General features: G+C 52.1%; 1 protein-coding gene across 1 annotated transcript in view; it reads right to left on the reverse strand.

Annotated features, from left to right (window-relative positions):
* TOX2 (TOX high mobility group box family member 2) overlaps nt 1–21,816 on the reverse strand; it is a gene marked incomplete at its 5' end in the record, with an annotated part of 81,399 nt that overhangs the window by 5,772 nt on the left and 53,811 nt on the right. The window contains 4 exons of the mRNA XM_008936055.1: nt 1,847–2,248; nt 3,825–3,905; nt 12,749–12,976; nt 15,882–16,121. Of these exons, the coding sequence (XP_008934303.1) occupies nt 1,847–2,248; nt 3,825–3,905; nt 12,749–12,976; nt 15,882–16,121 (951 nt within the window). The remainder of the gene's footprint in view (nt 1–1,846; nt 2,249–3,824; nt 3,906–12,748; nt 12,977–15,881; nt 16,122–21,816) is intronic.

The following is a 21,816-nucleotide window of genomic DNA, read 5'->3' on the forward strand; positions in this document are numbered from 1 at the left end:
CAGGACCTGAAGCCACCGTGGTGGGACCTTGCAGAACTGGAGCTGTTGCAAGCACGTGTCAGTGCAGCAACATCTATTTTCCAACCCTCTTCCCCCTGTTGTTTTTAAGCCCTCCCTCCTTGGGGGGTGGTGAATGGCTGTGGAGGACACAGAGCCCTCAGAGCTCTTCTGTCAGCACTCTGGATCCAGCCCTGTCCCTCGTCCTGCCTTTGCAGCAGTGTCTTAGCCCCTCCCAATGTGTGGCCCTCCAGCCACGGGCTCTCCATCCCCTGTGCCACTGCTGGCAGCTTCACAGGGATGCTGCAGGACTGTTCTGTCTGAAAACTGAGAGGCTTTCCTGATTTTGGGGGGTTGGCCTCATTGGGCAATATACATAACCATGAAGCATGGTAACTACCTGCACAAGAACAGGATTTTCTCCAGAACATCCAAGTTAGGGCAGTGGGTTTGGTTTTCTTTTTCAATATTTAAGTTTTTACTAGCAAACATATGTGGAACCTGGAATGAAGGTTCACAAAATGCTGCCCTCAGCAACAGCCACTACAACAACTAAAGTGAGTAGGAGGATCCCCTTCCCTGCTCATTTCTCCACTATCACCAAACTACAGAAGCCACTTTTGCTTCTGGAGAGCCAAAGGGCAATCACCATGCTGGAGGATTTACTGGGAATATCCTGAGCAGGCTGGAAGTTATGATCTGATTGCTAAGGACCTGACATTCCCACTGGTGCTGTCTTTTTAGTATGGTCAGGTGTAACCATGCTTCCTCATCCCTGCTCTCCTTTGGTTTTCTTCCACTAAAATATCTGTTCCTATATTAACAATTTCTGTTCTCTCAAAGTTAACCCCAAGCTGGTCACATCATGGGAAAAAAATGTTCCTTGCTAAAGCACTGGAAGAATTTTGCAATATATAGCTAGTAAACACATGAAACACAAATTATTCAGCAAGCTGAGTGAACACTGCAGTTATGAACATCATCAAGTACAGGGCAGCAGTTGTGAATTCAGAGCATATGTCCCCCACTGTGAACAGTTCATCCAGTTCATATTCCAGATGGAGAATCTCTGGAAGCTGCTAGTCTCCTCTGTCAGACACTGGCAAGTTCTCTGTAAGGGATAGGATATGATTTCTGCCCTAGCACATTTTTTTCCTCCAGCAGGAAAAAAAATGTGCCTTTTCCTAATGGGAGGTTTCAAGAGGGGAGGTGCTGCCCCTGCAGGCTGGCTCCTGAGCAGGGGCTGAGCCAGGCATGGCTAAGGGTGGTTTGCTTCTGCAGGCTTTGCACACTGACAGCTCTGGTTCATGGATCTGCTTTGCTGCTCTGCTGTCAGTAGAAGCACCCAGGCCAGCACACACTGCATGCTCTCAGCTCTGCTGCAGCAGTGATCCTTCCCCTATTGCCAGGCAGATTTTAGAAAAATAGGGATTTTATATACACCCTTCTTCTCCTTCTGGCAACCACCCTGGACCCATGCTGTTATCCCTTCCATCCTCCCCAGCTCTCAGCAATATCACAACAGGGGTTTCTTGCCAACTACCCAGCCCATTGTTTCAGAAGACCATCAGTGAAAGCCACCCAGACCAAGGACCTTCCACCAGGAGCATCCCCAATTCCAGCAGCTTCCCCCACTGAAGGAGCCTCATTGCTTCAGTCACCTTTGGCAGGTGCTTGTGCTCTCAGCTCAACACCCTTGAGAATGTCACCCCCAAACAATGAGATCTGCAAGCTGGTGGAGCCAGGAGAAGATTCCCCTGGGGACAACATCAACACCCAACATCCCCAGATCACGAGAGGGGAACTGGTGTGGTTCCTCCTGCAACCCCCCCCTGCTCTCAGCACCTACCTGCTGCCCAGGAGGCGAGGCGTTCATGGGGGGCTGTACCTGTAGTGCCATGGGGGGGGACAGGAGGGGCTGCTGGGGGACCTGCTGCATGCTGAGGGGCTGGCTGAGGAGGGAGCTCTGCGGGTGGTGCAAGGAGAGCTGCTGGTGGAGGGGAGGGCTGATCTGGAAGGAAGGGGGTGGGGAGGCACTGATGCTGGGCAGCATGGGTTTGGAGGGGAGGGTCCGGGACAGGCTGGGGTGGCCACGGTAGTTCTGCAGGTCTGATGGGGACAGGAAGGAGCCCAGGCCGGGGTAGGGGGAAGAAGCCTGTGGTGGCATTGGGTACATGGGCTGCTTGGGGGGGATCATTTTGGAAGGTGGATTGCTCTGGGCGTTTTTCGTCTCCCCCTGGTCGGCAGAGCTCTGTGGGGAAAAGAGGAGAGAAGGTGATGAGAAAGGAAGGGAGGAAACTTCATGACACATCCTGAGGTGTCTGTCCATCCAACCAGGCCACCCGAGCTCCCCGTGGCTCCTGCTGCTCTCCCAGCAGCCAGCACGTGTGCTTCCAGCCCTGCACCCACTGGGTGACCTCCTGGGTGCAGAATCCACATCTGGGAAATGGGACTCCAGTAACTCAGCCGTGCCTTTGGCAGAGCCTGGAGCATTGGAGGGGCACTGACTGGCACGGAGGCAAGCTGCCTGCCTGCAGCTCACTCCTTAGGCCCACCTAAGTGCAGTGGACTTTTGCTTCCAACAGAGAACAAATGGGACTGTAAAAATCCTGCTCCCCTCATCTTCTGCATGCCTTCAGCCCTGGTGTGGTCTATAACACACAGGCCAACGGTGGCCTCATTTCTGCAGGAAAAAGAGAAGGATGGGACATTTTCTGGCTCAGACAATGAGGGTTTTGTCCTGTGATGGGCTCTGTAATGATACTCCAGATCCTTTCTCACCCACCAGCCAGGGGGGATGACTCCATGACTTCCATGCTACCTGCCCCCACCCTGCTGCTAGGCACAGTCATGGCAAGACTCGAGAGGTTTCCAGAGGGACCAGGAAGAGCTTTTAAAACCCCAAATAATCATTTCCATTCCTTTTTTTTTTTTTGGTCCTTGCTGCTGTTCTGTTTACAAGCTAAGGCAGCTAATGCTGCTCATGTCTGTAGAGGGGCTTTGAGCCTTGCTAGCCCCCTGTCACAATCACAGGGATCCTGCAGGTGACAGTTGATTTGGGACACTGCATTATTCCCATTGCAGCTGAATGAGGTGACTAAGCACTGAGGGAGTGGAGCAGTACCACGAGAAGAAGCTTTGGAGGGAGAACAACCTGACAGACACACTCACAACCCAAGGGCAGCACGTCCCCCTGAGCCAGCAAGCCTATGAGCTCTGCAGGAGCCACCTAAAATCCACAGGCAGCAGATGCCCACGGCCCCTCTCTGAGGGCATGGAGAAGGGCAAGGTGTGAGGTGCCTGGGGATGGGATGGGTGGAACTTGGCCCATCACTGTGGCCCCGGGTGCAGCCTGCAGCACTGGGAGTTGCTGTCTGAACCTGCAATCCCCTCAAGGTTCACTATCAAGCTCTGGAATGGGCTCTCTGGGTTTGGTCTGACAACAGTCCGTCAAGCACTACGTGCTGACATGCTCACCCACCCCAGTCCTGTGCCTCACTCCCTAAAAACTCTGCTCTGGGCTGAGCGTGCCTGGGAGGAGCAGGACCCGGGGTGCTGAGCAGCTGGCACAGCCCAAGCACCCAGAGCAGGGTGCAGGCAGGAGGCAGGGTGGCCAGTGAGCCCAGGGCTGGGCTGTCCCCTGGGCCAGACCCCAGCATCCACCAGCCCCATCCTCCCGCCCTCTCTTTCCTGCATTCCTTTCAGCCCCTTGGGAAGGTGGCTGGCACTGAGATTGGTCCTGAGAAGGTGATTACACCGTGTTTCTTTCCAGCCTGGTCCTCCCCAGAGATCCCCAGGGGCTGCAGCTAACTCAGCACTGGCTGTACCTTGGAGACGAGGCTGGCCCGGTACGCTGCCAGGGCCTTCAGGTACTCCTTCTTGGCAGCTTCTGTTTTCCTCTTGTAGGCCTGAAACACCAAGCAATGGACAATATCAGTGAAGTATTAGAGGGTGCTGCTGGGCTGGGCTGCACCCTGCCTGCTCAGCAGGACCCTCCCCCTCCACTGAGGCCCTTCTGCATGTTCATGTGCAAGAAAAACTCGTTTCTGCTGCAAGGGAACTCACCCCAAATCAACTAAATAAAGCCCCTGGATGGGACCAGGCTCTGATTTTTGGAGGCATCACAGGCCAGTGTGCCCAGGTAGACATTTACAAGCATTTGCTGTGAAAGTCACAATCTGATTTTATAGGGTGAACTCAATGAAATCACTTCCCACCAGGAAAATCACTTCCCCCCAGCAACCAGGGGTGAATGTGATACAGGCTCTTGGAAGAGCAGGAAAAGAGCCAAACCCCCCAAATGATAGGACCAGCTTAAAAAACGGTGAGACATTCAGAAATCCTAAACTACTAATTAGTTTTCTTGGCTTTCCCATTATTAAGTCTTTAGAGCTCAAAACTCCAACTCTTCTCTGCAGCCCTGACAACTGGGAAGTGCTTCCTCATCCTCCAAAAGCTGAGATTTTTGCCTCATCTTATGACCTGGGGAGCTGGGGCTTGCAAGGAAACAGAAAATAGCAGCAGAGTTTGCAACCCTAAGGGAGAAGGAAAGAAAAAGCTATGTAGAAGTGAATTGCTGTTTATTCTTCCATCTCTCACCTGGAGTGAGACACTCTGTGATCATTGCACACTCCTGGGACCCTTTCTGCCCAGAAGGGGTCTGTGTATGTGAAGACAGCGAGGTGATCCAGCCTGTCTCCAGCAGCACGAGGCCCCGTGGGGTTAAACAGATTAAACTGAGCAAGTGAGAAGAATATTTAAAAAAAGAGAATAAAAATCCCAGCAAAAAAAAAAAGCTAGAAACTCCTGAGAAAAATATCCATTGGCCCTCTCCTCCACTGGAAGCTCCAAGACCTCCTCGAGCAGTGCACCAAAAGTGGATTCCAATTAAACAGATTTGCATACATTTGATTCTGCTTTAAAAACAACAGCAGCTTTCAACAATCCAGCAGCCAAAGCAGAGTGGGGATATTCAGCTCCCTTCCCCTGCCAGTTCCCACCCCAGACTCCCTCCTAATACTGACCTCTGAGGGGAAAACAACCTTCCAGCAGTTAAACTATCCAATTATTTTGAATTTCAGTTTAAAATCAGTACAGATAGATCCTATTAAAAACGGTTTGGGAAATCTTATTTTCATTGCTAAATCAGAGAGATTCCTGTAATGAAACATTTTGACTTGACACACTGGAGGGCTCAGATGGTAATTTTCTGAAATGGAACGTTCTCCTAAGTTTGTCTTTGGCTTTATGGTAGTCAGGAGGTATTATATTGGCTCCATCCAGAACAAAATTACATTTCCAAATGTCAGCCTGAAGAAGAGTTTGCCTGTGAAAAGCAACTATTTCTTTAAACTGTATCAGCTCCCCTAATAAAAGCTATTACTTTCTCTCCAATCCTTGCCACAGAGTTTACTGTAAAGCAGAAACGTGGGGTGTCCACCAGGATGCTCTTAAATGCAGCACCTGATGCCTGCCCAGCAGGGAAATATGAACTCCTGTGTCTCAGGCTGGTGTAACAGGGGCCATAGCTGGGGGCTGATATATTGAAAACAGGGTTGGTTTTTTTCCTTCTGCAACAGCAAAATGCCAAGAGCATTTTTTTGCCTTTTTTTTTTTAAAAAAAAATCTGGGAGAGTGGGAAATCAAAGTATTCAGAGCTACAGAGAGACAAATTCAATTGCTAGGAAAACTTGTCTGGGAATAAGCCTGCAGTTTATGGACAGTGGCTGATGCAGTAAGGCTGGGAAGGGGCAGCTGAGCTGTGAGCTTTGGCTTGGAAGGGACCTTCAGAGACCACCAAGCTCCAACCCCCTGCCATGGGCTGGGACACCTTCCACTAGACCAGGTTTCTCAAAGCCCCATCCAACGTGCTCTTGACCAGGGATGGGGCATCCACAGCTTTTCCAGGCAACCTGTTCCAGGGTCTCAACACCTTCATTGTCAAAAATAATCCCCAAGGGTCTCCTGCCAGGTCTTCTGCAGTCCTGCCCCGTGCAGGGTGGGGTTTCTGCACCCCCAAAGAGCTCTGTTGAGCAGTTCAGCCCCAGCCTGGAGCTTGGGAAACGTTGCACTGATGTGGCAGTGCAGGTCAAACAAAACTGCTCATGACTCCTCTGGGTAAAGGCAGCTCTAGTGCAGTATTTATAACCTTTGAAATTTTAATTTAAACATTGACAAAAACATGTTATTTTCTAATTAAATCCCATTTTCTCCCAGGGATTTTAATTTCAAAGTAATTTATCAGATTTAAGGATCCTCAAAACATTTTGCATGTTTTCCTTTCTAACCTGCCATGCCTGCTGATTTATTTTCTTTATTCCCTAGCAGGAGGATTCATTAGTCATTAAATGAGTGGGTGGGTTGGGGGGGGGAGGAGGGAGAGGAGCAAAACAGTTAGTGATTATGAAAACAAAAAATCAGAGCTGTAAGAAGCATATGTTGGGATCGTAATCCTGACACCTCTGTGTCTCAGCAAAGCAGCTAGTAATTGTGCCTTAATGAAATGTTCTTGTTTGATAACCAGTTAATTAGAGAAGACAATTACTCCCCACCCCGCCGACGCCCACGGAGGGCTCCGTGTGGCACAGGCACTGACTGACAGCCAGAGCTGTCACCAGCCACCTCTGCCACCCAGCCTGCCTGCTGGAGCAGAAATGCTGCTTCCCAAGCCTGGGGAAGGCTGAAAAGAACCCAAACTCTCCTCAAAAAGCCAAGGGGAAAGCTCCCTGCTGCCATTTTAGATGGAGCTTGGGGCGTTTTGCTTCAAAAAAGAGCCAGTGGGGAGAGAAGAGATGGCAAGTGCAGCACAGGTCTCCAGGAGGAGAGCTGAAGGACTCACTCTGTTTAGGAGAGAAGACCAAGAAGAGCCCCAGTCTCCAAATGCAATGCAGCAAAGGGGGCCCTGAGCGACCCTCTGCATCTACTGAGGACAGGAAAAGGGGCAATAGGCTTAAATTGTAACAAGGGAGACGTTGACTAAGCCAGAGGAAAGTGTTCCTAACAGTAGGGATAATTAAGCATGGGAAGAGATTGCCTGGGGAGATGTGTAATCTCCAGCACTGAGGGTTTAAGAACAGATTAGGCACACATCCATCAAGAATGGCTTAAGTAGGGATGATCCTGACTTCAGGCAGCAGGATGGTCTGGCTGACCTCTCAAGTCTCTCCTTGCCCTCCTTTCTAGGATTCCATGACTGGGTTTTTTTTCCCCTCAAAATGTACACATTTGGATTTTATCCTGCTTGTAGATCTGGAGGGGGTGTTTTTTTTTTGCAACTATTATATACTTTCCTGCAAGACATCTCTTGGGGCACTGTAGCTTAGGGCTTACTCATAAAATGCCTGGGAAGTCCTTCCTCCCTGCTGCTGTGTCTGCTGCACCACAGAGGGGTCTTTGCATCCAGCCTCCACACAGCCTCTGGAAATGCCTGGAGCAAACGTGGCACCTCACCCTTCTTCCTCCCCAGCTCCTCCTCACCTCCTCCTCTGGACCCCTCCTGCTCCCTTCAGGGGGAAGACTTATTCTGTCCCTCCTCCCATTTAAACCAACTAACCCAAGCTATGTTTAGACTTCAGCATATCTCCTTTGGGCTAACGCCTGCAGTCTGGGTCACCACGTCCTGAGGTCAGCAAGCTTGGACACAGGAGGCACCTGTCAGTGCTGCCCACCCATCACAAGGTGGCTTCAGCTTCCCCAGGCTCTCCCATCTCCAGCAAGGGAGCTGCTGAGCAGCATCTCCCCTCCCTGAGAGCACCTCTGTAAAAGGTCTTGGCCATGGAAATATTGCCATGGTTTCAGGAGCTCTCCTCCTTCACCCTGCTGGACACACAGTGCTGTGAAGGAGCCCTTTGGAGAAGGAATGGACAAGCCCATCATCAGGTAGCAACTGCCATCGATGAAAGGATCCTGAAAGATTCCTGGTTTCCTCTGCCTGGACTTGGTGCTGTCAGTCACCTCTGGTTCCACAGGAGGGCACAAGTGTGTTCCCAGCACAACCCAAACTCCAAACAAACAGGAGGGTGCCAGGTCCAGCCCCTCACCTCCAATGAAAAGCACACAGCTCCCACCTTACATTTCTGATCTTCCTCTTCAGGAGGAGAAGCCACACTCGTGGAGCTGACTTTAAGAACAGTTCTGACCCTGCACATCTTCCCTATCATTCCCTATTCTCTTCTGCTGAGTAATTTTTCTGCTGGGTAATTTCTCCCTGGAGTGTGGACACTGTGTTATGCTCCAGGCTGTGCATTTGTGTGGGAAAATCAGACACACATTTGGCCCTGGAGTCACTTGGTATTCACTGAACTGGCCCTGGTGAACTCACCTCTGGTACCTTTGTGCCCCCAGACTCATACACTCAACTGCAAAGGCCTTTGGTCAGTCTGAGGTTCACTTAGCAGATTGCTCAGGGATTTCTGGATGCCTCTGCTTGGAGTTTCCAAGGTCTAGGGAAACACTGACCCAATTCTTCAAATTTGTTGTATTTCCTCATGAAAAGAAACAGGTTCCAGAGGCACCTGCAACTGCCCTTTTCCCCTAAAATACAGCAGGCAACGGGAAGGTGCTGAGAGAGGAGATAAGAGAGCATGGAAGAGAAGAGCAAATCCCACCAGTGGCTTCAGAGAATGCTTCAAAGAGTTTTCAGGTTTATCACCCAAGTGGAGGACAGGCCTGGGTGTCCTCTGCTCCTGAGCAGGGCTGGTGGCCCCGTGGGAGGAGGGGAGGGGGCTGCAGCACTGCTGGGTGGCACGGGCTGGGGCCGGGCTGCCAGCACCACATCTGTGTGAGGGAAAAACCCTTCTGAGGGAATCAGCAGAGTCTGCTCCAACCTAGGGCTCAGATTCTTCTAATTTCTGTCAAATCAGGCAGTCCTTTCACACCTCCAGCTGCAAACCCTGGACTATACCTGCTGGTGAAAAAACCCAACTCCCAGGCGTTGGACTCTGTGCTTCTGGAGCAGGGACATGGAGCTGGCAGGGGATTGCCAGCCAGGTACCCCCCTGGCTGGGGGTGGCTGAATTAGCAATTCCTCCCCACCCAGGTCTAAGCCAGCTCTGCAGGAGCAGCTGCTAAACTGTTTGCAGAGTTCAAAGGGCCCGTATTAATGTTTCTTTTTTTCCCTGAGTCACATTCTTCAGATTCCCATGTGAGCTTCTTAGGAAGGGCCACGCCGGCTGTTGAAGACTGGAGATGACCACGTCCTGCTAAGGCAGCCCTGGAGATGTTCAGAGGCTGTTCCACAGCACAGCCAGGCTGGAAGGGGTTAAATTGGGGAAGAAAACGGCTCTTTGCCAAACAGGTGTCCTTGAGCAGCACCCAAGGACACAGAGATTGCTAATCCTGTATTCCACAGCATGATCAAATCACCAGGCAACAGATATAAATAAAAAAAGGCAGGAAATAAGGAAATTTAGATACAAGTGTGTCAGGGAGAAAATGAAGATTCATTGTGAAGAGGCCGGGAAGAGAAGAAGAAGGAACAAAATGACAAAGGCACAAATGATAAACCAGTAAGAACAAAAGAAAGGGGGGTGGGGGGGAAGCCTCTCTGTGAAATAGATGCCTGTGACAGCAGCAGCCAAATCAAAGATGCTCCTAGATGAGATGGTTTCTTGCATAATGTGCATTCTGGTTCCTGCTCAGTGTTTGTCTTTCAGCCAGTGCACAGGGAAAGAACTATATCTGAGATGGGACGTGAGCAACCTTTATTTTGCTTGTTTCATCAGGAAGAGAAAGCAAATTTGCTTTGTGGGAGCAGCACCACCTGCTCAATGGCAAATAAATAGCTACAGCTTTGATATTACAGTGCACAGAATCATTAGTGGCACAAACGGCACAGGATTAACCCTCTGTGTGCTGGCCTGAGCTACCTGGCAAAGAGGTGACATCTCTCTGCCTGCAGAGAGGCTCCACGTGGCATCTGTGGGGGGAGTGCAGCTGGAGCAGGGCTGAGGCTCTGCCTGCCTTGGGGGGAGGATCACAAGTCCAGAATGCTCTGGCTGAGGTTGGGTTTAGCAGCCAGCTTGCTCTGAACCCCCTCCCTGGTTGCTCCCTGCCTGGTCTGCCTCCTGTTCTCTCATGAGGCAGCAACCAAAAGCCACCCAGGGCTGAGGAAACACTGTGCCCATTGGAGGGTAGAAAATAAGTTTTTTAAACATTATCTGTAGCAGAAACTTCAGTGATGTAAACGACTACTTAACAACTGCATGGTGGGGGTGGGGTCTGCACATTGGCCCTCTGGGGATGTGATTCCCCAGCCCCACCCTGAACGTTCCAGGGGCTCAGAGAGATCTGGCCCAGCCCCAAATCAGACCCTACAGCCTCAGATCCACCCTCTTTTCTTATGCCAGGAAGAGGAGAAGCTTTCTTTAACTAAAACCTTGGTCATAATTGAGTAAGGACACCAAGATGTGGCTCTTACTCACTGACTTTCCTATCCCTCTATTGGCTTCTCTCCTGGTTGTCTTCTGTGCTGCTTTTCTGCAGCAAGGATATGAGGAGACTCAAACCCTTCTGTGAATAGAGCTGGCAGCAGTGTACCAGGGGAGATATTTCCCTTTTCCACCTTTCCACCACCCTCCAGAGCACGATGCTCCTGCCCAGAGATGAGCTGGACCACGGTCTGGTGCTGCCCCGTGGCAGCCTGGACTCCCCAGCCCCAGCAGGGTTCTGGCCAGTGATGTGCAGATGTCCTGCTGGGTCACTGTCCCCACCTGAGACATGCCCAGAGAGCTCTCGGCATGGGCTGTTTGTCTTCACTGTGACTGCACTCCTCATGTCTCTGCAGGACAGCACTTGGGCTCACAGCACAAGCATCCACACATTATCTATGTGAATTATATGCACTCATAGAAGACACTTTGTTAATGATTTTTTTTCCTCTTTTCCTTCCCGTGGCATTGCCTTATGAACCTAAACAAACCTGACTGGGGCTGCTGGCAGAGGGAAGCACACAGGGATGAAATAAACTCTCTCCCAGCCAAACACTTGAAGAGGGAACGTGTCACACTGCACAGACCAGCACCACAGTCCCAGAGACACAGATAAAGGGTGTCCCTGCAGCCAGAGTCCCGGGCAGGGAGGCAGCTGCTCTGGGAGAGGAGTGTACAGCTGGAGACAAAGCCAGGAAGTTAATATTTAAGCATTCAGACAAGGAACAAATGACTTAATTAAATCAATTACAGAGGGAGAAATGGAGCCACTTAGAACGAGTGTGTAAAGAGATGGCAAGGCTGCTACTATCACATAGAAGAGAAGAAGGGAGAGTTAGCAGGGAAGATAAACGGACTGGTTTAATCCCTGCTGTTAATTAAGAGCTGAGCAGTTGCTCTCTGCTGAGGCAGGGGCACCCCAGCACCCCAGCACATCAATCACGCCTGCAGGCGAGCTCAGCGCCCACTCTGGGGAGGTGCTTGTAACCAGATGGAGTAAGAGGCAGACCTGGATGTTGGGAGGGATGAAAGCAGGAGACAGAGGTGACATAAAAGCTCCTGAACCCCCCACACCTTGCACTGACAGCCCAAACCCAGCACTGACAGCCCAAACCCAGCCCTGGCCCTGCAGCTTCCCAGGCAGCAGGGCTGGGGTCAGCCTGCTGCACGAGCAGGGGATCCCTCACTCCTTCAGCACCAGCAATTCCAGCATGATCCCCCCGAAATCCATCCAAAGGGGAGGGAAGGCAGGATCGTGAAAGCATCAAAAGCAACACCGTGCCCAGTATGGAGGCTCCCAATGGATCAAAAAGGGGCTTTCATCCCAGAAGATGCTTTGCTCCTATTCCCAGCTCGGTGTGGGGTGGAAAGCAAGGCTATGGCCCAGCACGACTTCCAGCTAAATGACATTTCTCCTCCCTGCTGCTCCTTCCCCAGAAATATGCTGGCCATGGACACCCAGAGGGAGATGGAACCAGCCTGAGGTTGGGAGCTGAGTGCCAGGAGAAGGGGTCACTGCTCATGAGGGGATGGTCAGTTGTAGAAAGTTTGGGTTCAGAGACACTTCACACAGTGCCAGATCTCCCTCTGCCTGATAAAAAGACAGACCTGCTCCAGCAAGTGTCCCCTGGGGTCTTCTCAACAGGCAATGAGACATTACAGGCTTCTGGAACTGACTCAGCATCAACAACACAGTTAAAGCAGGACCTCAAATCCCCACGTGCAGCAGACTGGAAGTGGCTGGCAGCTTTGGGGCAGGAAGGTTTCCCCTGTGAGGCCTCTTCAGACATCCTCCTAAGCTTTTAAAGCCTTAATGTTAGATTTGAGGCCAGTGATGTAGAGAGCTAATAGTTTGAGCTGGTTTGCTGTCACTCCTTCTAAGTAAATAAACCAATGCAAACTCCTGGCCCAGCTAAGGCTGGAGAAAGCCCATGTCAGGGAAAGGCCACTGATGGTTTTGTGAAGTGTGATCTTACCCAGAATAATTAGTTGTCATAAAGTTTACTCTTTGCTATGTAACAACAGAGATTTTTCTAAAAAAAAGAAAAAAGAAGGGGCAGAGGCAAGGCAAACTGAGCACATCCTGCAGCCCCAGCACTGCCCTGCATGGCTTTGAGTGGCAGTGGGGACTCCACCACCTCTCCTGGAAATAACCCCTGCTCCCCTGCATGCCCTCCAAAGCTGTGTAAGCCCCTGGCCACACTCCTAAGGTGCCTGGGGGGGCTCTGATGCTCTCTGCCATGGAAAAACACATCTCAGCAGATGAAACAAAAAAAAGCCCAACTCAAACCAAACCAAGAGAAAAGCAGAGATCAGTCACTCACTTGTTTTTGTTCTTCTCCCAAACTGTCCCACATGGATGCAACGATTTTGGAGACGTCCCCAAAGGTGGCATTGGGGTTCTGCCCTTTGATGGCTGCTTGAGTGTCCCTGAAGAACAGGGCGTAGGCTGACACGGGCTTCTGGGGCTCATTGGGGTCCTTCTTTTTCTTCTTCTTTTGGCTTTTGGGCTTTTTGCCCAGGTCTGTTGAGGGTCTTTTCTCTCCAGTGACCTGCAAAACCAAGAGATGAACCTCAGCAGGCAGCTGGGAGTGGTGTGATGTGAGTCCCTGCTACAGCTTGTTAGCAAAAGAGATGAGAGAGGGATGGGTGGAGGAGGGATTGCAGTGTGGCAAGGGGGGCAACAGCCTTGCAGGTCTCCTTGGCCCCAGGAGCCTCTGGGATCATTACACAAACTGGTGGCAAGTGCCTGAGCCTGGCTTGGGTGCCTCCTCACAGCCCAGTTCACAGCTTGGGTTCACCCTCTGCTGATCCAGTGGTCCCTGCTCCAAAGCTTGGGCTTTCCAGGTGCTCACCCTCAGTCACCCACCTTCTGTCTCCTCCTCCCCAGCAGCACCAGCTCTCTTCACTTCACAGTCCTCCTCTGGGACCTCTTCAGCTGCCTTGCTTCCCAGCCAGACCCCTTTAGCCCTCCACGATTTTCTCCAAACCTGGCTTCCAGGTGGCTTCTAATTCCCAACCCAATAACCCCCCTTTGCAATTTGCTTCTGACTCTCCCCACCTACACGTGTGCTGGTGGCTCAGGCTCCCCACTCCCATGGCAGGAGGACCATGAGCACCCCCCAGGCAGCACCAGCAGCACATTACCCATCACACTGGGACCACCTGGAATTTGTTTCACCCTGCTAATAAGCACATATCCCTATCCAGGAAAGATATCTGGGAGCTGAACTATTTCAATCTGATGGATGAACTGCTTTGCACACCCCACACACTCTTTACAGCTGGTCTGGGTGCATCTGGGACTGGTTGTACCCACACACGGTGCCCTGTGGGGGGTGAACCAAGGGGAGCAGGACACAGGGAAGAGCAGGGCTGGGCACAGGGCTGCTCCTGCAGCTGAGCAGCCCCTGGGATGCCCTGGGCAGCATGTTGAGTACCTGGGACCACAGAAGCCTCTGTGTGATGGTGTGCAAGGGAAGAGACCCCTGGCAAGCACCTGGACATACCTCAAAGCTCTCAGTGCATTAACTATGCTCAGTGCAAGCTTGCAGCACACAGAAGCACCATTAGCCTTGTTTTATGGCAGAGGAAAAATCTAAATACACCAGGGGTTAAACATGGCAGAGAATAAAACCTTTTGCTGCCAGTTGCTGCTGCAGTCTGGATGGTGGCAGCCTCGAGGACAAACTGGGGGCCAGCACCTCAGTGAGCAGCCCCACCATGCTCTGCTCAAGCACCAAGTGCTCACCCACTGCCTGCCTTCAGCTCTGTCAAGCACACAGGCTGATGATATCACTCCAAAACTTGCCCAGTCAGTCACTTAGAGGTCTAAAGAAAAAAAAAAAAACTGGAAAAAATCGATGGACACAGGTCTGAACACCAAGCCCTTGTGGAAACTCTGCTTCCTGGGAGCAAAAGGCCTTGTCTGCTGATGGATCTGCTGATTTGATTGTGTGCTGGGATTGAAGAGGCTTCACTTCAGCTGGCACAGGGCAGGCGTGGGGAGAGCAGAGGGCAGCAGTGCTCCTCTTCCCCACCCAACAGCTCCTGACTGGTCATGAAGTTCAGTACCAGGGCAGTGACATGTGTCAGACAGACACTGACCATTAGCAAATGAGCAGAGAGGCAAAAATAAAGGCATTTAATTGAAAATTGCCCAATTGGGCTTGAATGGGAGGCCTGGAGGTGACAGGGCAGCTTATTAGGAGGGAAAAAAGAAAGCAGGGCAGGGCTTCAGCCCATTAGCAAGTGAGCTGGTGCTCTGACTAACTCCAGTCCTGTTTGATTCACTTCAGTGCCATGGAGGGACCTGCTCTCCTCAGCTGCTGACCCAGAGCAGGAGGCAGGAACAGGCACAGTGTGGCCACAGCCAGGATGGCACTTTCACACCCACTCCTGCTCAGGCAGCACCAAAAAGCAGCTGGTGTGTATGGAACCCAGAGCATCCTGTGAGGCTGCCTGCAGCTGCCAGAGCCCAGGAGGGAGCCAGGCAGGCCAGGACTTGGGCTGTGTTTTCTGGGCTTTACCAGGGGTGATGCAGCATGGGAGGAGACAACAGCCCAGCCCTGGACTACAGAAGCTGCTTGGACAACCTGAGCCATGCTCATGGCCAGAGGCAATGCCCAGTGAGCCAGTGGCTGCTGCAGCCCCAAGGGGGGAGCCAGGGTCACACCGTGAGGGCTCATGCAGTCCATGGCCACCAGTCCCTCCAGGGGCCTGCTCAGAAGAGGCAGCAGAAGGTTTGTTTAACAGCAGATGTGGACTGGGGCAACTGGGTGGCAGATGTGATCCCATGAACTGGTGGCTTGGTGCCTCCTTAGATGTTGAAGCCATGAAAAGCAGGGGCAGCAGGGGTTTAGTAACTATGGGGAGAGATTGGTAACCCAGCTGGAGTCTGGGCTGTGACTACCCCTCCCTCCCATGCACGTGTACACCCTCCAAAGCAATGAAGCAGCTAAATGCACCAGTGAGGCTGGGAAACCTCCTAAAACCATCAGCTGCCTGGCTCCAAGGACCTGCTGGAAACAATCTCCCCATCCTTGGGAAGGTCTCCCACTAGATATACATACATGTACATGAAAAGACAAGAAGGCCAAAGGTCTGTGCTCATTTAGCACAGTTTATCCCTCACTGAGAACCATCATAGAATCCTTTAGGTTGGAAGGGACCTCCAAGATCATCAAGTCCAACCATTGAGCCATTAGGGCTCTAAAGTCCTCTGCTAAAACAGATCAGAATCTGTCAGGGCTGGAAGGGACCCCAAGGATCCCCCAGTTCCAACCCCTCTGCCATGAGCAGGGACACCTCCCACTAGATCAGGCTGCCCAGAGCCTCCTCCAGCCTGGCCTTAAAGACCCCCAGGGATGGGGCCTCAACCCCCTCCCTGGGCCATCCCAGGGTCTCACCACTCTCACTCCCTCACTGTGGGGTAGACAAGGCATCGACTGCACGTACCTTATAGTGTGACTCTGTCTCCTCTTCCTGAGTAGAGCTGGAGGGAGATGGTGTTGCAGACTTACTCCCCGGGGGCGATGGGGACCCGTGGGTGACACTGCTCCTCATCCCCATCTGGGAAATGAGCTGGGACTGGCTGAGGGTGCCCATGGGGCTGCCCAGCATCCCGGGGCGGCTGAGCAGGGGCACCTGGCGGCTGGACTCGTAGGACGTGGTGTCTGAGTGGACCATCTCCTGGATCTGAGTGAGGAGAATATCACTTTGTCAATAAAAAAATGTATTTATTTCGTTATGCAGTCAAATCACTTTGAGATGAACTCTTACTGATGGATTTAAAATTATTCTGTGCAGCTGGCAGAGTCTTCCTTGCATTCACTTCCAACCAAACCGTGCCCAAGAACTGAGCACCACGCACCCAGGCCTCTGCTCCTGCCACTGTCCTCTTTAGGGGGACTATGCAGAGGTGCCAAAATGTCCTTGGAACCGAGGCCTGTGTGCCCAGGAGGTGCCTCTGCCAGCCCCAGGGACCAGGGGTGGCTGGCACCTACCAGGGGCTGAAAGAGAAGTTCAGGAATGAGCAGGTTTTGGCCAAACCATGGAGGGAAGGGAGAGAGCTGCAATGTCCTGGGCATCTGTGGGGCCAGGTCCTGCTGCTGCCCAGGTGAGGCCACTGCTGGGCACCAACACAGGGTGTGCCAGGGGTGTGGGGCCCGTGGTTGGCAGCCCAGCCCTGGGCCACCAGCAAGGCAGAGACAGAGGCTGTGGGCCCCAAACACACTCTTGCTGAGCAGTACTTGATTCTGATGTTTAGTAACTGTACAGGTAAAAAAATAACTGCTTGTCTGAGTTTATAGAAAATAAAATCATTAAGTTTGGACTCTAAGAACATCGAGTCCAGCTAGCAACCCAACAGTACCATGAGCACTAAACCATGTCCTGAAGTGCCACAGCTACACATTTTTTGAACCCCTCCAGGGTTGGTGACCCCACCACCTCCCTGGGCAGCCTGGGCCAAGGCCTCACCTCTCATGCAGGAAAGAAATTCTTCCTAATATCAAGTCAAAGCCTCTCCTGGTGCAACTTGAGCCCATTGCCTCTCATCCTATTGCTGGCTCCTTGGGAGAAGAAACCAGCTCCCACCTCACTCCAGCCTCCTGTCAGGGAGCTGTGGGGAGCAATAAGCTCTGCCCTCAGCCTCCTCTTCTCCAGGGTGAACACCCCCAGGTCCCTCAGCAGCTCCTCACAAGCCATGTTCCCCAGAGCCCTCACCAGCCTCATTGCCCTTCTCTGGACTCATTCCAGCCCCTCAAGCTCTTTCTTGTCCTGTGGCTCCCAAAACTGAGCCCAGAGCTCAAGCTGTGGCCTCCCCAGTGCTGAGTCCATGGGCACAACCACCGCCCAGCTCCTGCTGGAGGCACCAGTTCTGATCCAGGCCAGGACGCTGGTGGCCACCTTGGCTACCTGGGCACACTGCTGGCTCACCTTCAGCTGGTGTCCCCAGGGCCTTCTCTGCCAGGCAGTTTCCAGCCACCCTGCCCCAAGCCTGGAGCTTTGCCTGGGGTGGTTGTGACCCACGTGCAGGTTGTGAAGGCACCAGAGTCACTGGTGCTGTGGGGTTAGACCAAGAAGTGGTGAGCACAAAAGCAGCCAGTGGAGGCCCTGGGTCCCTGCTGCCACCACACTGGTCCTCTCAAAGGTGTGACACCACCATCAAGCCAGAGGTTTGCATGTCCCTGAGTCCCAGAAGCCCCAAGCATCACAACATGGCCCTAGATGGCCCCCAATGCGCCAGGGCAAGCTCTGCAGGCAGCCACCACCTCATGACAGCTCCTCCAATTTTAAATATTGCAACTAGCTCCTAACCCACTCAAAACTAAGGTAGCAGAAAAAGAAAAGAAGTCTCAGGCAAGGCCAAAGAAAATTATGGGCTGCTGGTTAAGATTTCCCAGCAAGGGAAGGAACCTGAAGCGATGTATGAGTGTGCACGCCTGCAGGCAAGAGATGAGGGAGGAGTTTTCCCTCAAAATTAAGAGCTTCTTAATGCCTATTTATCTGTTCCTACAACAGGAGAGCAAGGGGCCACCCGATAGGACTGGAAGGTGATTAATCACACGTGGCTGGACACAGCACAGGCCACCAGCACCAGGCTGCTGAGGCTGCTGAGCCGAGTGCTCTGCAAAGATTCGAAAGAAAGATTCAACCTAGATATATATTTATGGCTAATAAGAAATGTCAGATGCTACACTGGACAAAATAATAATATCTTGTGGAGTATATATCCCCCTGTGCCGTGGTACAAACCGAAGTTCAGGTGGTTGGGTCAAGTGGGAGCAGCAACAACCCCCTGACCTGGCCAGGGAGGGAAGGTGAGGTGAGATGGGGACAAACCCGGCCATGCTGTAGGTGCATGGAAGGTTCTGGGGCTGCCCTGCTGTCTGCTGAGCCAAGACATCATTTCCAGCTTGTATCATTTCCCCTGAAAACCCAATTTTCTCCTCAGGATCCACCCCTGCCCAGCCACCCCTCAGCAGCAGGGCTTAGCCCCACTGCAGCCCCACGGGCAGAGCCGAGCTGCCTCCTGCCCCACAGCCTCACCAGGCTACAGAGCAAGCCAGAGGAAGGGAGAGCAAACCCTCCCTGAAAGGTTTTCCAGGCTTTTTTTTCCCTTTTATATTAATCAGATTAATGTTAACATGAGTTTAAAGTCCCAGGCTTTCTTTATTAACCACCCTCCCTTCCGACAAGCCCGCCGAGGTGCAATCTCTCATTACCAGGGAGCGTTGCCAACTCCATTAGCAGCACACACAGAAAGAAACCCAGGGAAGACCTGCAAGGGCTCAGTAGGTTTCAGAGGAAATAAATCCAAATGCAAAACCAGATTTACTGCTGCAGGTCAGGAATCAAGAGCTTTGCACAAGACCCAACAGCACGTTCTGCTGTCTTTCAGCCTCCCCAGCAGCCGAGGAGCCCGTGGCAGGGGAAGGGAGTTTCCTGGAGCTGCCCTTTTTCTGTGTAAATTACAAAGTGCAGGGATTTAAACTGAAGGAAGAAAACAACGTCTTGCATTTCAGCAGCACGAGGAGTCTGACCGAGGCTGATGTGGGTCCACCAGGGTTGGCTTTGCCCTGGCACAGAGCTGAGGAAACTCGCTGCTGCTCCCACCACGGCAAGTTCTCTGTGCCCTGTTGCAGAGGTCTGGCCTCTTCCCACGTGGGACATCCTGGCCCAAAAGACACTGAGGACGTGCCCACCACAGCTGAGCAGGATGGGGATGGACAACAGCCCTGGGCAGCACAGGAGGCAGCTTTTGCAGTTGAATTTTGGCATGGTTTGGGGTCAGGGCAGTCCCTAGAACCATAAGAGATGCTCTCTCCCCTCCTCCTACCCCAGAAAGGGAATAAGAGAGAGAGAGAGACTTGTTGATTAGAAAAGAATAGAAAGCAGTTTTAATACTACCCCTAGTAATAATGGTAACAAGGAAAATAAATTAGGCTATGCACAAATACATACAAATACACAGAGTCAGTCCCAAGCCCAGCTCCCCCCGTGGCAATACGTCACCTCACCCCCAGCTGGGGGGCAGCCCCCAGGGAGAGGGTCCCAAGCTGGACTGGCCCATAGACAAGGACTGGGCACAGGAGCTGGATTCTGGAGCTCAGTTCAGGAACAGAGGAGCTGAGATGAAAGGCAGGATGGATGGAGTCCCCCTGGGATGCCATCCACTGCAGCAGCCAGAAGAGAGGAGCGGAAGGGGCGATGGAGGGGCTGCCCCTCCTCATCCTCCAGCTTCTATTGGGTGTGAGGGCTGGGGGATGGAACACCCCATTGGTGAATCCTGGGGTCAGTTCTCCTGCCTGCTCCTCCCCGCAGCTGGGGGGTGCTCCCTGCCCCCCTCTGTGTGGGATCCCAGCTCAGCATGGCCTTGGTCTGCATCCCAGCCCCTGGCAGGAACTCCAAACATGAAGTCTTATCACTCCTCCAGCCAGATAACTTCAGACAGAGCAGTTCCTTAGAAGAGCTTTAGCTAAAAAGTAAAATCATAGAGCAGAACCAGCTCTATTTACCCCAAACCAGGACAAATTTGCAATGGGAATGGCCAGGGGTGAGAGAGGCAGCGACAGGGAGCCTGCAAGGTGGGGAGACAGGTCAGCATCCATCTGCTGTGTGAGCAGCGAGCTCCTTCCCAAACCCCAGCCAAAAACGGACACTGCTCTGGGGTTTTGTCAGTTTAAGCCACACCTTTCATGTTACAGAAGATCTGCCAGCTGCTAAGGAAAAGAATAGTTTGTTTTCCTTATTTTAAATTTAAATGAAGAAAAAGTTGAGAAGATGGGTGGTTTGGAAATGGGGAAGGCTCTGAAATGGGCCTTAAAAAAATGGTAAAATTTAAACCAGCTTTTTCACATTTGCAGCCATGGCAGTCTCTTGGGTAAATACTGTATTAAGACAATTTCTTCTGAAATTTTTATTATGTGGCTAGCAGACCACAACAGCTCCTTTTATCCATTAAATATGTAATCAGACCCTTTTCCTTTACACTGCATGTTATTCATGCATCAGAGCAAAACAACGCCAGGAGTGCAACTGTGGATATGGGACACGTGCTGCAAGGACTTAGAAAAATTTGCAGGAAACAACAGAAACCTGAGCCCTGGCTCAGAGAATATCCTGCTCACAGCACCCCAACCACAGCCCTCTTTTAAAAAGCAGACATTGCATTTTTCCTGGGACATCCCACCCCCTAAGTCCATCTTAGCCCTGAGGCTTCCTCTCAAGCAGCTGCCTATCTCTTTACACCATTAAAAACTGATGGTTTTGCTTATACCTTTGGTGAATATTGCTGGTTCTGACCCCTCCCCCTCAGCCCCCCACGTCCCCACCTCTTCTCCACCGACCCAGTTAAAAAGCAGACATTGCATTTTTCCTGGGACATCCCACCCCCTAAGTCCATCTTAGCCCTGAGGCTTCCTCTCAAGCAGCTGCCTATCTCTTTACACCATTAAAAACTGATGGTTTTGCTTATACCTTTGGTGAATATTGCTGGTTCTGACCCCTCCCCCTCAGCCCCCCACGTCCCCACCTCTTCTCCACCGACCCAGGAGGTTTTGCAGAAGGACCCTTGCCTCAGCAGGGTCATCTGGAGGGCCAAGATCCAGCCTCACCACTTGCCACTCACTAAATTTCTCTCCACTTCCCTTTTTTTACAAACCCAGGGCATTACAGGAGAGACACACCAGGCTGGCACCTCCCCACAGACCATGCCCCTGGCTCCTGGTGGCCTCAGTGCTGCAGAGGCTGAGTGGTGGAAAAGCCATTTGTGCTCTCCAGATGTAAAAGTTTGGGGTGAAAATGAAGGCAAGGGGCCTGTGTGCAGCCCCAGCACCTCTCCTCTGGGCTTTAGGGTGATGATGGACCCCACTCGAGCTGGGGAGAGGCTCAGTTCTGCTTTCCACTGCAAGACCTGCAGACACCAAGCTACTTCAGGAGCTGTAGTTGTGCACCCAGAGGAGATGATATCCCCCCAAAGAAAGAGAGACCCAGAAGCAGGATTCAGAGTTCCCCTGCAGCAAATGGCCTCATTAGGCAAGTAAATGATGAATGAAAGGGTGATGACAGCAAACCAAAGTGAAGGTAATGGGTGCAACCTTCCCCCTGTGAGGGCAAACAGCCTCTTCTCCCATGGCACACCAGTCCTGTGGGATGCAACCCCAGCCACGGGCTCACTGGGGCTGCACCTGAGCCCTTCCCCTCCACCAAGCCTTCAGCAACCCCACAGAGCCTGGGGGAAGCACACGCATCATTAAAGAACCACCCTGTGAACCTCCATCAGCAGAAGTGCCTCCAAGAGCCAGGTCAGACCTCGTCTCCACCCTGGGCATTCAGCACAAGCTGGCTGCAAAGTGCTGCAGAAAGCTCAGGACATGTCTGTAGCCTC

This window comes from Merops nubicus, unplaced genomic scaffold (genome assembly GCF_000691845.1).
Source record: "Merops nubicus isolate BGI_N331 unplaced genomic scaffold, ASM69184v1 scaffold5392, whole genome shotgun sequence".
Taxonomy (NCBI): Eukaryota; Metazoa; Chordata; class Aves; order Coraciiformes; family Meropidae; genus Merops; species Merops nubicus.